Source organism: Paroedura picta, chromosome 4 (assembly GCF_049243985.1).
Source record: "Paroedura picta isolate Pp20150507F chromosome 4, Ppicta_v3.0, whole genome shotgun sequence".
Lineage (NCBI taxonomy): Eukaryota > Metazoa > Chordata > Lepidosauria > Squamata > Gekkonidae > Paroedura > Paroedura picta.
In genome coordinates, this window is record NC_135372.1 from 103901062 (window position 1) to 103917959 (window position 16898).

At 40.6% G+C, this 16898-nt stretch overlaps 1 protein-coding gene across 4 annotated transcripts in view; it reads right to left on the bottom strand.

Moving 5' to 3' along the window:
* Positions 1 to 16898, bottom strand: part of PLXNA2 (plexin A2) — a 479995-nt gene that overhangs the window by 195618 nt on the left and 267479 nt on the right. For all 4 annotated transcript variants that reach the window (XM_077334859.1, XM_077334857.1, XM_077334858.1 and 1 more), the window contains one exon: positions 3202 to 3302. In XM_077334859.1, coding sequence (XP_077190974.1) covers positions 3202 to 3302 — 101 coding nt within the window. The remainder of the gene's footprint in view (positions 1 to 3201; positions 3303 to 16898) is intronic.

Sequence of the window (16898 nt, forward strand, 5' to 3'; positions counted from 1 at the left end):
CCTGCTGGCTTCTTACTGCTTCTTGGATTGTCAATCAATGTAAGCCACTAATCCCCTCAGAGTGGTGGTTTTGGGGACTCAAATGCCCCCTCCCCGAGTCCCAAAATCAGTTTTTTAAATTAAATTTCTGCATTGCTACGGGGACATGCGACAACAATAAAATATTTTTCTAGAATTTGGGGGGGGGATTATTTTTATGATGGTCTCAATCCATGTTCAGGTAGATTTCTGATAGGCTTGGGACTTATGCTGGACACAGTGATTGGACTCTGAGGATTGTGTGTTCACAATACAGAATAAAAATACAGAACACAGACACCATACTAATAGTGAGAGGTCTGCTTCATAACATGGTCGCCCCTCTTTCCCCGTTCATGCCAGACTACCAGAAAAAAAATGAATTTGTTTTAGATAAGGTTGCTCACAGAGAACATGACAGTACATTTTATTTCCACTGATACATGGGCATGTCGGTTTGCATTCCCATAGCAATACAGACATTTTTTTTTTAATTGGCATTCTGTAAACGGAGAGGGAAGGGTGGGTGCGAGGGTGGGGAAACCGCTAGCGAGACTGTCACACGTTTCTTTATCCAGGCAGGTTTGCCCTGGTTTTTGCCACAACAAGAAAGGGGAAGTGGATTCTCTTGCTTTCCCTTATCACAGGACAATGGGAATTAAAACTTGCACCAACCCCTGGTTGCTTCTGATGTCATCAGGAAGCAGCATTAAAACTTGCTAACAATGTGAGGCTGGGCAGGGGCAAAATCCTCATGCAGAAATGTTCCCATGGTTGTTGTCTATAAAAAAAATTATATTCAGGACACTTTGGACATAAGGGGAGGCAGGTAATCAAGGGCTCAGAATGGTGGGATTAAGGAGCATTACAAAAACAAAGGTGCAAGCAGACACCATTATGCAAAACACACATTTTTAGAAAAGGGGAAGGGAGCAAAGCATGAAGGGAGGCTACTTCTGTCGGACTCAGTGCAGAAAGTATATCACAAATTTCAGCCTTGGAAATTAGAGGAGGAAAGCCCAAATGCAGAAAAGCTAAAGTCAACTCACAGCATTCAAAGGAAATCCAAAGTGAGACTAAAACAAGGTCTAATGTTAAGACTTTATTAATACGGTCATTAACCAGTAAGATTCTAGCATATCATAGAAAAAATTAGGAAATTAAAATTCTGGTATGACACCTAAATAAATTATGTGCACAACATAAGATATCTATATCTATATCTATATCTATATCTATATCTATATCTATATCTATATCTATATCTATATCATCTATTTCTATTTCTATTTCTATTTCTATTTCTATTTCTATATCTATATCATAGTTGTAAGAACAAAAGTAAAATACCCAATGCAACACAAATACGAAAACTAGATTACAAGAAATACATCATCATTAGCTACTTATAGATTCAAGTGGATAGCTAGTCATGTTATTTAAAAGTGATTTCCGATTACAAGTCATGATGTAGCAAAACTTTGATACTCCTAATGTGGAAACAGCTCTGAAATCAGAAAAACTTGCTGCTTGAAGAACGGGGAGAACACAAGAAAGATCCATAACTGTCAGCTCTTTCCACTAGCAGATGATTGGATTCCATCCTCTGTACCTTCAAAGAGGTAGGAAGGATGGAAGGAAAAATGACTGAGTAGTACAGCTTTTCTGGTCAGTATAAAACTGATTTGGGGAAAGCTTGTGCATGCAATCTGGAAAAGTCTGCATGCAATCAGGGCTGCTAGAGATTCAGCTGTTTAGAAAACTCGGGCATTCCCTGTCTGCCAAAATGGAAGCTGAGCTTTATGGAAAATCTGCCCTCAAGTGCCTTAACTCCAAAGTGGCAATGCATAGTGGCAAAATGGATGGGTTAAAAGCCACATAAAAAAGTTAAAAGGTGTCAAAGAAAAGCCTTGGAAATTAAATACCTTTTGTGGAGAGTGTGGCATTGAAATTTCTCCCCTCCTATGAAGGCTTCTGATTCAATCCGGACATTGCATCATAGCCTCTCTCTCTCTCCACACCTGCTGCATGGGCACAAAGCCCATTGCTACTGTGTGGGCACCCTCTGCCTCCACCCCAACAACTAAACATTTAATGGAATTACTGGCACCAGGCCCAAAAGAAATCTGGACTGTTTTTTTTTTTTTCCACCAGTGAACTTAAGCCTGTCCTTCCTTCACACTTTGGACTCCCCTTCCGCTTGAGGAAGCACTACCATTGTTGAAGAGAAAAAGATGCCAAACACCTCCATAAATTCAGATGAACAGCTTCCTTGGCTTTCACCAAAATGTTTCCTAGAAAACCTTTATTCTTTGTCCCAGCAGATGTCTTCAAGCTTAGCAGAGAATTGCGAGGCTAGCAAGCTAAGACAATTCCATTACTTTGCAGGTTTTAAGCCAGAGACTGACATGTGTAGCTTTTCTGAAATTTTGAAGTGATATTTAAACAGCAATTCTATTAGGTTACAGTCTAAGAGAAATGATTGACACCAGGAAGACATCTTGGCAAGAGCGCAGACGCTAGTTTTTCCAAAAAGGAATAGAGGCAAGAAGAAAACAGGAAGACAAGGCAAAGAGATTAAAGTGACAATCTCAGACCAAGGTAAGTAGATTTAAAGGGGGATTGGGGCTTTTTCTGGAATCTGACATAATCAAATGTCTAATGAAATATATTCAGTTGATGTTAAAACCATATATCTATGTCATCTGAAATGGGGTTTGGGTTTTGTTTTGTTTTTTGCACAGAATAACGTATTAAAATTAGGTTTTTCTCACAATTTAGTTAGCCAGATTCTAGTCATATCACTATAGTCTCCTTGACAACAATAAAACTGCAGGGATGTGAATGGCAGCAAAGGGGAAAAAAGAAAAGAAAGGGGGAGAAATGCAAGACAAGTATTATTCAAGTGACTAAAAGACCTATATACACTAGATTCAGTTTCTATAAGTTAAACATCAAGTGATGCCATGTTCAATATTCAGATTAAACCCTCTGTTACAAAATCTTCCCTAGACATCTGATTGTATTTATGGTACAAGGCTAAATACTTCCTCTAGGTATGGCATGATTCTAAAGTACTATGACTGTCTTAATTAGGTAATCACTATGCTATATATGAAATGGATTAAGGGTGTTCGAGTTGGTTTTAACATAATAATTGCCAGCAGTTAATTCTGGACTCACGTATGGTGCAGAACACACCAACCGCAGTGAGGGTCTCCTGAGCTCAAACATTCTCCGCACGTTGTGTACTGTTCACAGGACTCAACGGAAACCTGGGACACCTAGAGAAAAAAGGGAACACAGCAAACACTCATTCAATGCAATTTCACTCATCTTGCTTGCCAATGTAACTCAAGAAAATAAGCCATACACAACTGAACTTCCTGAAGTAAATGAGTGACAAAGGTTTAATTAAAACTCTCAGCATTCTTATATATGTATGCATGTATTTGTGTGTGTGAACAGTTTGTTACTTTCCTTCCACTCTCCTCACTGCAATAAGGTGGTGGAAGTAAAATTTGAATGCACTACATTGGTTCTCCATTTATTTATTTAAATCATTTATTAGTTTCAAGGTGGTTTACAATTATGGCTGTCAAATTAGGAAGCAGCATTGGGGAGGTGGATACTGAAAAGAATACCCCATCTCGTAACTGTAATGGAGTTTCTGATAGCTGCAGGTAAATGTGAGTTTTTCTTTTTTCAAGCATGTGAATCTAAATGCAAATCATGGATGGCTTCAGCTCCTGTTAAAAAGAAAGCCCTGCTGAACGACAAACCTTGTTAAAATGGATGCCAACAAAGGTTGCCAACTTCTGGGTGGTGGCTAGAGATCTCAAGGGATTACAAGTGATCTCCAGTTGATAGAGATCAATTCACCTGGAAAAAATAGCCAGATGGACTCTATGATATTATACCCCACTGAAGTCCCTTCGTTCCCTAAATGCTGCCCTCCTCAGGCTCCACCCCCCAGTTCTCCAGGTCTTGCTCAACAAACAGCCGCCAATTGTAATGCCAATATTTTATTGAGCCACAGTTAAGGCAGGAAAGGAAAATTGCTCCAGGAAGAGCACATTACCAAGGCTGGCTTCCAATTTGTTCATTGTGACTAACAGGAATCCGGTGTTACAGCAGCCCAAAGTGACTTATGTATTCACACGCTAGCAAAGGAGCTAATTCTAATGAATTATTTAAATAATTCAGATCATACCACCTATCTTGAGGGAGGTGACCTTTTATTTTATCAATTAAAAATTGTTTGGACAACTATTTCCTCCCAAAAGGTACTGCTGAATTGTCCTGGTTGAATGCAGTCCTCAGAGAACTACAAATCAGCTTGTTAATTTTCTCAAAACAACAGATTATTCTGAGCAGCCTCCATTTTCCATTCCTTATTTTCCTCAGTCAATTCAGTAAGTACTGTCAGTCTTCAGAACCTTACAGTAGGACTCTCTGTCTGAACACATTTACCCGATAGACATCAGAGAAAATGCAAAGGAATAAACTATCTTTGCTGGAATGCAGAATATTGGCTGTTAATGACATGCTAGTTTAATAACATCTTTTAAACTTTAGCAGATAGCAAATGCAAAGCAAAAAAGGACATCAGTTTAAGATAAAATTTCTGGTTGCAGTTGGAAATATGTAAATTTGCCCCCATGTTTTGAGATGCTTCTTAAGAGAAGCAATAAAACTATGTTGGTTGGTTTCAGGTTTTGGTGTAACCCATCTTTACTTCATAGACAGTTGAGAACCTGTCAATTTGGCTCAGGTTCAGCTTGCTGGTCACAAAAGAGATATTTTTTGTTGTTGCTAGGGGCTGTTTGGGCATGTCTGGCAGGTTATTTTCTGTTTGTTTCAATACACATGCAGGATTCCTCACCTCCAGCTGCAGTGTATGAGGATCTTCAGTTATTCAGAAAAGCAAACCTTTGACTTGATGCAAAAGATTTCATTTATTCAGAGCAAGCAAGCCCTCTCAACAGTACTTTGTCAAAACTGAGGAAAAGACAAGGAGGCATAGCATATAACCCTTCACCATGTCCTCCCCCACCCAAGAACAGCCACGACAACCAGATAGGGAGATCCCAAGGCTAGTCCAGAGGGGAGAAGAAGAAGAGTTCGGTCTTATATGCCACTTTTCTCTATCTGAAGGAGTCTTAAAATGGCTTACAACCGCCTTCCATTTCCTCTCCCCACAACAGACACCCTGTGATGTAGGTGAGTCTGAGAGAGCTCTGATATTACTGCTCAGTCAGAACAGCTTTATCAGTGCTGTGCCGAGCCCAAGGTCACCCAGCTGGCTGCATGTGGGGGAGTGCGGAATAACACCCGGCTCTCTAGATTAGCAGTCTGCAATCCTAACCACTACACCAAGCTGGAGATAGATGGAGGAGAGGTGAGAGGATCAAGGGGGGGACAGGTGTGAATGTAGGAAGAGCTGACAAGAGATTGAGGCAATAAAACATGACAAACAGGCTAGATAAACTAACAGACTCCAGCATGGCTAACAAGCTAAATAATAAGTTAATATAAATCATGGCAAGAAAATAGCATCCTGACAGTGTGTTCAGTTCAATAACCCTGTGACATAAGTCAGTATTGCTTCGATTTTGCAGTTAGGGACTGAAACTACAAGAACATGATTTGCCCAAGATTATATAACTTGGTGTCAAAAACAAAACTGGAGTCCAGGTCTACTAAACCCACATCAGAATATTTATAAGACCATGCCAGCTCTTACGTATAGTAAGATTTGTGCGTGCGTCTGTGTGTGTGTGTGGGGGGGGGTCATCATCCTATCATTCAAGTTTGATGCTGAAAGACCAACAAACAAGAAAACCATTCCGCTGAGAAGTTTTCTCTATATATGAACTGTTATTGCACAAACATAAATATTAAGGTATCATAGAATGAGAGCCTCTTGTGGCGCAGAGTGGTAAGGCAGCCGTCTGACAGCTTTGCCCATGAGGCTGGGAGTTCAATCCCAGCAGCCGGCTCAAGGTTGACTCAGCCTTCCATCCTTCCGAGGTCGGTAAAATGAGTACCCAGCTTGCTGGGGGGTAAACGGTAATGACTGGGGAAGGCACTGGCAAACCACCCCGTATTGAGTCTGCCAAGAAAACGCTAGAGGGCGTCACCCCAAGGGTCAGACATGACTCGGTGCTTGCACAGGGGATACCTTTACCTTTACCTTACCATAGAATGGGGAGTGGTACATTATCTCTTCAATGTACATGGCACCTATTAACTCATATTTGAGCTATGGTACCATGTTAAAGTTTGTGGAGTTTCACATACAAAGCTGCATAAATCTCAGTGGGAAGACCAAAAATATCCTAGCTGTGTGGAAGTGGGTAAGGGAATACTGGGGTGCAGTGCATATTCATTTCCCATCTCCTGTACTGGTTTATGATGTGGAAAATACAGTGTTTTACAAGGCAGCCACATTACTACCTGTGCCTATGATTACCTGTCATGTTAGACACCTAATAGCAGATCAGATTCAAGGAGAACCATGTAGCAGGAACTGTTATGTATTTGTATGTTTATTGGGAGTCAGGGATCCCTGCGTACACATGGTGTTTCATTCTCCTATTCTGAGTAGAGGTGGGAGAAAAAATTGGCCATGAGCCAACAGCATATCACTCCTGAGAAAACCAGGATGTGACATCAGTAACCTCTAAGAACTGCCAGAAATATGGCCAATTCCTACACATGCATGATGTCACTGCTGGATTTTCCTAGAACTGATGCCATATTGTTGCCTTATAGCCACCTCACCTTGTCACTCCCCATCTCCTAGGAAGGGGGTGAGGAGTATTAGCAAAGGAATTTCCAATTATGACAGAAGTCTAAGTGGAATAAATAGATATTATGGATAGCTGGTGTTCAAGGCCATTGCCACATACTGAACTAAAACATGTGTTCATTTGATATCTGTTCATTTCTGTGTTTTGTGTCTTATGCTGGAATAATTATTGTTAGGTTTGAATGTCCCTCTGGACTTCTCTTTCATTGAGTCTGCTTATAGAATATATGAACACCTCTCTCAATAAAACAGAAATAATTACTCATTATCTAATAGCAGAAACACAAAGAGAACATGTACACCATATGGTAAAGATTCAGACATCTCACTGGCACGGCCTGCTGGTACTTCCTGTAACTGTGCAGCAGCTTAATACTGCTAGAGAACAGGGCATAGCCAATGCTGACAGATGGCCCAGTCGTCTAAGTTGAACACGTCAAGGATCAATTCCTGGCTTGGGCAAGGAAACTTGTCTACTAATGCCTCAGGCAGCACTTCTCCTGGCACAACTCCGGATCAAAAAGTTGTTCCCTCAAATCTCCCATTGTAAGAAAGACTGGGGACACGGTTATGTCAGGAGATGATTCTTTATTATATGTGGCCTTGAGAAAAAGCACACTCCTTATTTACAGGCAAGTCACATTCTAAGAATTGATACTGGCAAGAAGTGGATCAGGAATGCATCTTGTACTTACAGGTCTTTTTTATTTTTTGTTCACTGGGTCAAGAACACCAATTATGACTTCACATAGAGTATGACTATAGTATATTTAGTCAACTTGTGTGTCCTTTGGATGAGGATTTCAACCGTAAGGCAGATTAGATGCTGAAGGCATTGAGGAAAAAAGATATGATCTCAGTGGTGCCTTTCACACCAAGAAAGTATGCCAGAGTCATACTATAGTCAAAGCATGAATCAACAGATGTATTTTGTATTACCATTTGTATGATATCCCATCTACACATATTAGTTATAGGGGGGAAATAACTGTGTTGCTTTTCATCCCCTACAAAAACACCAGAAGAAATGATCAACAGTACAAGGAAGGAGGTATACAAATATGTCCAGTAAATAAATCCGTGCTTTGTCCAGCTTTACCCTATGGCAGTGGTCCCCAACCTTTTTATCACCGGGGACCGGTCAACACTTGACAATTTTACTGAGGCCTGGGGGGGGTAGTCTTTTGCCGAGGGACATTGCCGCTACCATCTGAGCCCCTGCTCCACTTGCTTTCTGGCCGGCGCCCCTGACTTCCCGCTGCCCACTGGGGGGCACTACCAGTAGCATTTGCACAGTGCCACACTGAGGGGGAGCCCCAGCCATGGCAGCCACTGGAGAACACCAAAGGCAAGCCGGCGGCAGAGTGGCAGGGCAGCCCTCGAGGCAGCAGCCAGGGAGGAAGACGAGGAGGAGCCACAGCCTGGTACTGAGTGATCCATGGACCGGTCCTGGTCCCCGGACCAGGGGTTGAGGACCGCTGCCCTATGGAACCCTTCAATAAAGACTGACTTTTTTTGCATCATATGTCTATGGAGCAGTTCTCTTTGAGGGGATCTCTTCTGGTCAGCCAGACCAGCCCACAGTTCATGACAGTACCACTCTACTCACAGTTCAATATGGGCTTTTGTGCGTGAAGGTGTCTGTGTGAGGCACCCTTCCATTATGGGCTACCTTTATGGTAACAAACCTGTGTAATAAATGATGAGAAATATAGAACAGTTCTGCAAAAAAAAAAAAAACCTTGATTGTGAAAAGGGATTATTGTCATGTCTTCCTTGCTTATATTCCATCCTGCTGGCACTCTGCATTTCAGACACCTTCTTTCCATAATTGCAATCATCTCACAGTTCTTATTCTTAAAGCTTTTCTTTGAGTTCAACAGAAGTAGGCCCCCTTTGCAGACTTGTTAAAATGCAAATACTTTGTCAGAGCTGGATTGGGGACTAAACTGTTAAGTATGTGTAGAGGACAGTTGTCTTGATTGCAATTTTGCATGCTTGTTGACATGTCTGGAATTCAAGCAGGGGGAAAGAAAGTCTTCAAGGGGAGAATGAATAAGTTACAGATATTTTAAAACAACAGTAAGTCTTTTTCTGCCCCTTCCTCCTGGCACTATATGTACAGCCATAATACGAAGAAATAGGGAAGAAGGCAAAAAGCACTGAATAGGAAGCCCCAGGGAGAAGATGAAAGTGAACAGAAAAATAAGGTTTTGTGTTCTCCCAAAAGCTTCATGCTCCAGTAGATCTGAGAAGAAATTCCTGATTCCTACTCCAGTTCACTTCTCCGAAGCTCAAGCACAGGCGGCTGTATCCGTTACCCTCACCAATGGACTCTCTTTTACCCTTGCCATCCAAATGTAGCTCTTGTGCAGAGAGCTAACTAAAGAAAAGAACCCAGACTCTATTTTTCCTCCCTCGGTTTTTCTGGCCCTTGTGAGTGATGTCGGCAACTGGCTGAGAATTAAAACAACTGTCTGCATTACATTAGCTCTGTCCCTCCAAACACTGCCCAGCTCCCAGCAGCTGGAGAATCAGAGGCTGAAAGGCATCAGTGTGTCTTGGAACAAAGGCCACTTTCACGCCAAATACTGTTGATACAGTGAGAACTCAGTTCCTCTCTACATTTGAAACCAATAAGGGCACTTTTTTTCTTGTTTCCTGGGCCCTACTGAACAGATTTTTTTAGAGGGGAAGTTAGTTAAACCAAAAGGGTCTAAAGTCAGAAGCAGCTCAGTTCCCCCTGTGGAACAAGCAAGCAGGTGTAGCAATCATAAAAGAGACTTGATCATATTCTTGAGTTAAACTGAAAGTGATGTAGATCTCTGAGTGAAACAATGCTCTGGTTTTATATTTGGCAGCTGTGCAAAACACCCACTGATCAGGAGATGATGGCTAAAATGTTGGTTTGACATGAGGCAGGGAGGGAGAGCGGGAGGGAGGGAGGGAGAGCGGGAGGGAGAGAAAGAAAGAAAGAAAGAAAGAAAGAAAGAAAGAAAGAAAGAAAGAAAGAAAGAAAGAAAGAAAGAAAGAAAGAAAGAAAGAAAGAAAGAAAGAAAGAAAGGTGGGTGGGTACTAGAGGCAGAAGGCAGGTCCCTAATCATTAGCTGAGGTGCTGAAATCCAATATACAAGGATAAGAAAGATCTCAACTAATATTTGCAGAAAAAAATGTAAAAAGAAATGATGCCACAAGATAACAACAAATGGCACAAACTTACTTTACATAACATTGTGAAACTCTTCCAGCAAAGATTTCAGTTCTAAGTGTCCACCAGAACTGTTCTCTTCTCTAGACACACCATGCTTTGATACCTGCTATCATCTTTAAAGACAATATAATTCTTGCTATGTAATTTCCTTTCATTTTGCCTCAAGCATTTAAATGACTAAAATCTCTTCTGAAGTCTCACTGCCACTTTGAGCTACAAAACTGGTTGTTTTGTCTTATAGTTCAGCTCCACAAGATGACTGTTTTGTGGGTACCTTACACTTTAAAGTTTTTCTTCCTGATGGTTGCTTTAATTTAAAGTGGTTTTTGCACTGCTTTTGTTGTTGTGACCTGCTTTATCTTGTACAGGTGTAACAATATGAAATATAGCAATTGTGCTGACTTGCCAATCTCCAGGTAGTGGCTGGGGATCTAACAGGTTACAAATGATCTTCAGGTGATAGGGATCTGTTCATCTGGATACAATGACCGCTTTGGAAGATGGACTCTATAGCATTATACCCCATTTAAGTTACTTGCCTCCCCAAACCTCAACCTTCTTAGTCTCCACCCCCAAAATCTCCATATATTTACCAAACCTGGGGTTGGCAACTTTAAACTGTTCTGATGGATCAGCACATATAGGTTATATCAAATTTCACATCAAGAATCTAATGCTGAATGGATTCACCCCAATTTTTACCCGAGTCATTCTTTCATTACAGATCTGCTATCTTTTCTTGTGATACATAGAGAGAAGCTAGAACATGGAAATCATGTTGAATCTAGTTCAAGCAACTGATCAAGAGCTGGAAGCTAATCAGAAAATCACCCAGGGTAGTTTTCCAAAAGGAAACTGTCCAGGAGCCAAGCAGTACAGTGGCACAAGCAGAGAAGCCAGTCCCCAGGGAAACCAGCCACAAGAACAAGTAAGACATGAACTGCAGGACCTGTAACACAAAGGAAGAAATGACCAGCCAGCTAAAAAAAACAGAAGTGAAAAAATTACACCATCCTCCACAATTTTTCTACATTTGGACCCAAAATTGACTATGGAGCCATTCCCATGCCAAAAGGAACATAAAAAAACAGCAAAAGGACAATGGCACGTGTGTTAGTCCTGATATGTCTGGGATGTTTTAAAGCAACTGGACATCATAAAGTTTTGTAAGATATAAATAATTTGTTTTTCTTTTTAAAGATAGTCATTTTGTTGTTGTTAGGTGCGAAGTCGTGTCCGACCCATCGCGACCCTATAGACAATGATCCTCCAGGCCTTCCTGTCCTCTACCATTCCCCGGAGTTCATTTAAGTTTGCAGTCATAGTTTTATGCTGAAGTGTCTGGGACTTGTCAGTTTAGAAAATAATGACCAAGGAGGGTCATGATAGAGAATTATAAAATTATGCATGGGATGGAGAGAATTGACCGGAAATTTTTCTTATTATCTCAAAATACTTGAATTCCAGAGCATTGAATGCAGTTCAAGACAGATAAAATACTTCTATACACAGGGAGTGATTTAAACATGGAATTCACAGCAAAATAATGCAATGATGGACATAGGCATGGATGCCTTCAAAAGGGAATTACACAGATTTATGGAGGATAGGTCTATCAGCTACCCATGGCAGCTAAAGGGAACCTTATATTCAGAGGTAGCAAACCTCTGAATTCCAGTACCAGGATACAACATTATGGGAAGGTCTTTATGCCCTGTTGTTGGACCTCCAAAGGAGCTGGTTGGCTATTGTGAGAGACAGGATACTGGACCAGATGGACCACTGGTCTGATCCAACAGGGGCTTATGTTTTTGTGCTGGAATAGACAGCAACAACACAAACACAAAGCACTATCAGATATATTTGACTGTCATTTCACATACCTCTGAGTGCTAAAAGTGTATACGTGTGATTTCAGTGTTCCAGGTGGAGGCCTCTGGGAACATCTCATCCATAAGTTGACAAATTCCTAGCATACTGTTTTGATACTAAATGGAGCCTAGCTCAGATGTCCAGAACCAATAGACTGATGCAACACTAATTTTATCATCATCACCATTATCGTCATCATCATCACCACTGGAGCCAGCTATAACTTGTGAGTTCAGTGCACAATACTTAGAATCTATCGGACACAACAGTTAGCTACTATCACTATTATATCCTGTCTTCCCAAATCAACATGCCTTTGAATATAATTCTCAAAACAATAAACTACATATAATTCTATGTGATTTCCAGTGATTTCAATAATTTCCAGTGATTTCAATAATTATATGCAATCCTCTATCCTGCCTGGGAGTTTCTCTACCTCACCCCTCTTCCCTGGGGAATCTGGTTATTATGCTTTGAAAGGAATGTTGTGTTGATTGGATGAATTAAAAATCAGGTGGAGTGGTAAGAGAGGTAGGGCTTGAAATGAGAATTTCAAAAGAGTGGAAACAATCAGAAACACAGAACATAATCCCATTTCTAATCTGGAATTTGACCCCACCTCCTTACAAGTCTTCTCAACCAGAACTCTTGCATTAGACACCTGTTTCTGCAAATATGCCTCTGACATGAAAATGGAGAGACTGCAAAGGAAGCAAACTGAAACACTTGTCTGGAAGTGGGCACACAGGAACTACCGTTGAAGAAAGCACAATTGGCCCTGCATAAAACCTTACTGCCCTCACTCTGGGAGACTATCGGATACTGTGTGAAAGCAGGAAGAAGAGCAGTTTCATGAATCAAGCTACCCTTCCTCTCTGATGCACTAAACAGTTGACACCCAAAGCACTGTTCAATCTCACTCTTGGCATTCCTGTCAGTGAGCAACACAGGGCTCACTGACATCCAGCAGTGTTTTAATTAAGACAATTGTCATGGGACACTGTGTAAGAGGTGAGGTTCTTCCACCCCCCCCCCCCTCTTCAGAGAGTAGAAAAGTATGTATCTGATTCTGTCACATGAAATGCCTGCCAGAGGCCAATGGAAGCTTTACAACTTCGCTTTTTTAACATGATGAAACACTTGGCAGTCCTGTCACGCCTTTCATCAAGGATCTCAAAGCACAATAAATTAGATCCTGCAAACCTTTCTGGGAGAACGTGAGATACACATGCCTGCTGGACAAAGCCACTTGAAGTGAGAGGTTGTAGCTGTGGATGGAGCTAGGCAAGCTATTCCCAAAAGGAACACAGCCAGGAACTGATTTAATCAGCTAGCAAAACACTGCCTGATTCCCTTGCTGCAGTTTATGTATTTGGTGTTGGTAAGCTTCATGCATCCAGCGTAGCTTGTTTAAGCTTACAGAAGTCTAAGGACCATCTCTTACATTGTGTTTAAAAAATTCATACTTTTGAAGATACAAAGAAGATACAAGAAGATTAACAAAGACATCTTAAATCAGAGGTAACAAGGTCACTTGGTATGAGGGCCAGATCTGACATAAATGCAATTTTGTTTGGCCAGGACATGCGTGCCATAAAATGTAATACCAGGTATGGGGGTTATAAACTTTGTAAATGACTGCACAGGTAGATTCTGGCCTGCTTTCTCCCATTTGCCCCAAGGATTTGTGTACATGTGGGATAGTTGAGTGTCAGGAAGTCAAAACTTCCAGCTGTTTATTTTACTCTGCAAACACTGTCACGTGGCAAGAACTCCCCAATCAACTCCCAGCTCCATTTGAGCAATCCCTTCCAAGTCCAAAATAATTTTCTTAAAAAAAATTATCATGATTGGCAACAAAAAACAATACAAACAAGGGGATAAAAAATAGGCTCTTTAATCATGCCATAACGCTCCCCCCAAACACACATGCAAACTGTCCCCAATCTCACTTAGATCAAGAAAAAAATAGAAAGAAGGGAAGGTGCTGACCAAACATGGTGGTGGTGGTGTGTGTGTGTGTTTTTGCTATTTCGTTACTTTAGAATCATAGAGTTGGAAGGGACCTCATGGGTCATCTAGTCCAACCCCCTGCACTATGCAGGATACTCACATCCCAATCGCTCATCTACTGTACCCTGCCTCCCCTTTGCCTGCAGAGGTTATAGATTTCCTGCAAGGAATGCTGGGGCATGAGTTATTTATTCATGTGTTGTCTTCCAGTGCACGAAAAAGTAGGAGGTTCCTGCCCCAAGGGAGCTTAAAACCTAATAATAATAACACAACAGAAAATATAATAGCTGCCTCAGACCAACAGAACTACTCACCTGAGTCTACCTGCTAGGCAAAGAAACAGTAACTAACCCAGGCTTTCTTAACCAGGGTTTCGTGAAACCCTGGGGTTTCTTGACCGTCCTGGAAGAGTTTCCTGAATGTGTGGGAGTAAATTAGTTTTAATATTTTTTTTACTTTGGAATTGCATTGTAACATGATCGGACATTAAAAAAAATAATAAGGCTGCGAAGGTAGATTATGGAAGTGATACTTGGTGGGGAAGGTGGGAGCAATGCCTGCTTGGGCCCAGCCTTGACATACACACCGATGAATCTGGGGGCAAAAAACATTTCCTTGCTGGGGGCAACTGAGGGCCTGAGTTGGGCCAGGCCTGGGACTGCCCTGGACTTGGCCTGATTACATGCAAAAGTGGGAATTAGCCCTGCACACTAACAAGTGGTGTTCACAGCCTAATCCGTCATGTGGAAGATGTCTAGGTTGGGAAATACCTAGAGTTTTGGAGGGTGGAGCCTGAATAGAGCAGGGTTTAGGGAGGGGAGGGATCTCAGCAAGAATGTAATGTCAGAGAGTCCACATTCCAAAGTTGCCATTTGCTCCAGGTGAACTATATCACCAGGAGATCAGTTATAATAGCAGGGGATCTCCAGCCATTACCTGGAAGTTGGGAGCCCTATCTTGACTATTTTAGTTATCATAATGAGATTAAAAAGCTTCTATAAAATGCCTCATCAGGGAGAGAAAAGTAAAGAATGGTTCAAAATTCAAGGCTGATTGTAGTAGGAATTATATGGATTATTGCTATCTTAAGGCAATGGAATCAGGCTGATGAGGAAGGATCCAAGCTGGTTGAAATGAAAAATGTGGTGATTAGCATAATTCATTAACATACGATCTGTATTTACATTCAAAAGAACAACAACCAGGTAAGGCATACCCGGCAACAAGTTGCGGCAGGATTGTGAAATTATGCTTCCCGATAAAAAGGAGTAAAGCAATGATTGAAACAGACTACATTTAGCTTGCTTCTATCCATTTCTCCATAAGTTTCTAGAACATTAAAATGTTTGAAGTGTTCCAAGATCCAGTTTAAGGGCTGATTTACATGGCTTATAGGCTTTAAGGATTTTTGTATAGTGAATATGGGAAAGGCGTAGATTAAATCTTTTCCCCAACAAGATGAGCTGTGATCTAAATATGTTGCAACATTTACTAATCTAGTTCTGCATCTTAATTCTGTGGATGCATAATATCCTGTGTGAACTCATATCGAAATATTTTGCAGGGTCTTGAAGGGGAAGGTATTATGTTTCTAAATAGAAAACTTTGGACTCTTGCCCATTTAGAAAATTATGACATTTGTGACACATAATTCTAGTACTATATACACATACATGATTGGCCATATTTTCTTTCTTTTTTTCATAAAACAGATATATACATAATAAAAAATCATTGCAGATTTGTTCCACTCCACAGTCAACTATCACATATATTTTCATACATAAGTATATCATAAGTATATATTGACAATTTAAAGGTACCAAGCTAGACGGGTCTTACTTAATATTCACTGTAGAATGAAGAATATAGTTTCAGAACTATAACTCATAGTTTAATGTATTTGCTTTGATTCCAGGTGTCATGAGTGAGCAGAAGATGACTGAGGCATAAGGAGCATGTGACAAAAAATGAATCATTTTCAAATTGCTGTATCAAAAACTGTTTAATTGCTTGGTTTTCAATATTGCACAGTGACAACTCTTCTCTGCCATAATTTGAAAGTCAGTGATTATGAAATCGTCACCTGCCAGTACTTATGGTTTCATCTCATTCAATGCAGAGAGCAATACCTCAACACAGAATGTTGTTCTTGACTCTTTAGGCTATGTTTTCTTTGCTCTTGCTTGTTACCATACAATCAATGGACAAGTGCTTATCGAACTATAGGTCATGCACAGGTCATTGTTTTAATTGGGCTCTATACACATAACAATTAGACAATTTGGGTGATTACACACACACACAATGCAGGAAATATATAGTGCCATCCTAAAGCAAATTTACAGCCTTTTACATCCATTGAGTTCATTGAACTTAGAACAGTAAAACTGCTCAGAATGACACTTTTGGGCTTCTGCTGATACAATAACTTGTTAAGTGGCCAAGAATCAAGATGTCTATTCAAAGTAACTAGCTGCTGTTCTCTAAAAAAAATGGCAATAATTGGTGATTTTGTATGTGCATGTAAATGTGACTGATTCGATTATAAAGATAATAACAACCAAATTCAGAATTGAAAGCAAAGTAATAACTGTCCACAAAACATCCCTCTACAACCACTCTCTCTAATGGTACCCCTAAAGAGAATTTTTCAAATACAAAGTTGCTTGCAATCCTGACAATCAAATGAATTTGGATGTAAAGACAGATTACTGACAAGAGAACAGAAAAGTTTCTCTTGTATGCTTTGATGGACTTCACATTAGTATACCCACTGCTACCTGGTCCTCCCTAAAGATCTGTTACTTTTCTACCATATATGGATAAAAGACTGACAGGAATCTGTGAAAACCACACAGCCAAAAGCTAGGGGTACAAAGGGCAGGAGTTCAAGCACAAAGAGAATCTAGTCATATATAGTTGGGTCATAAGTAATACATGCAAAGACAGGGTACATCTCTAGCT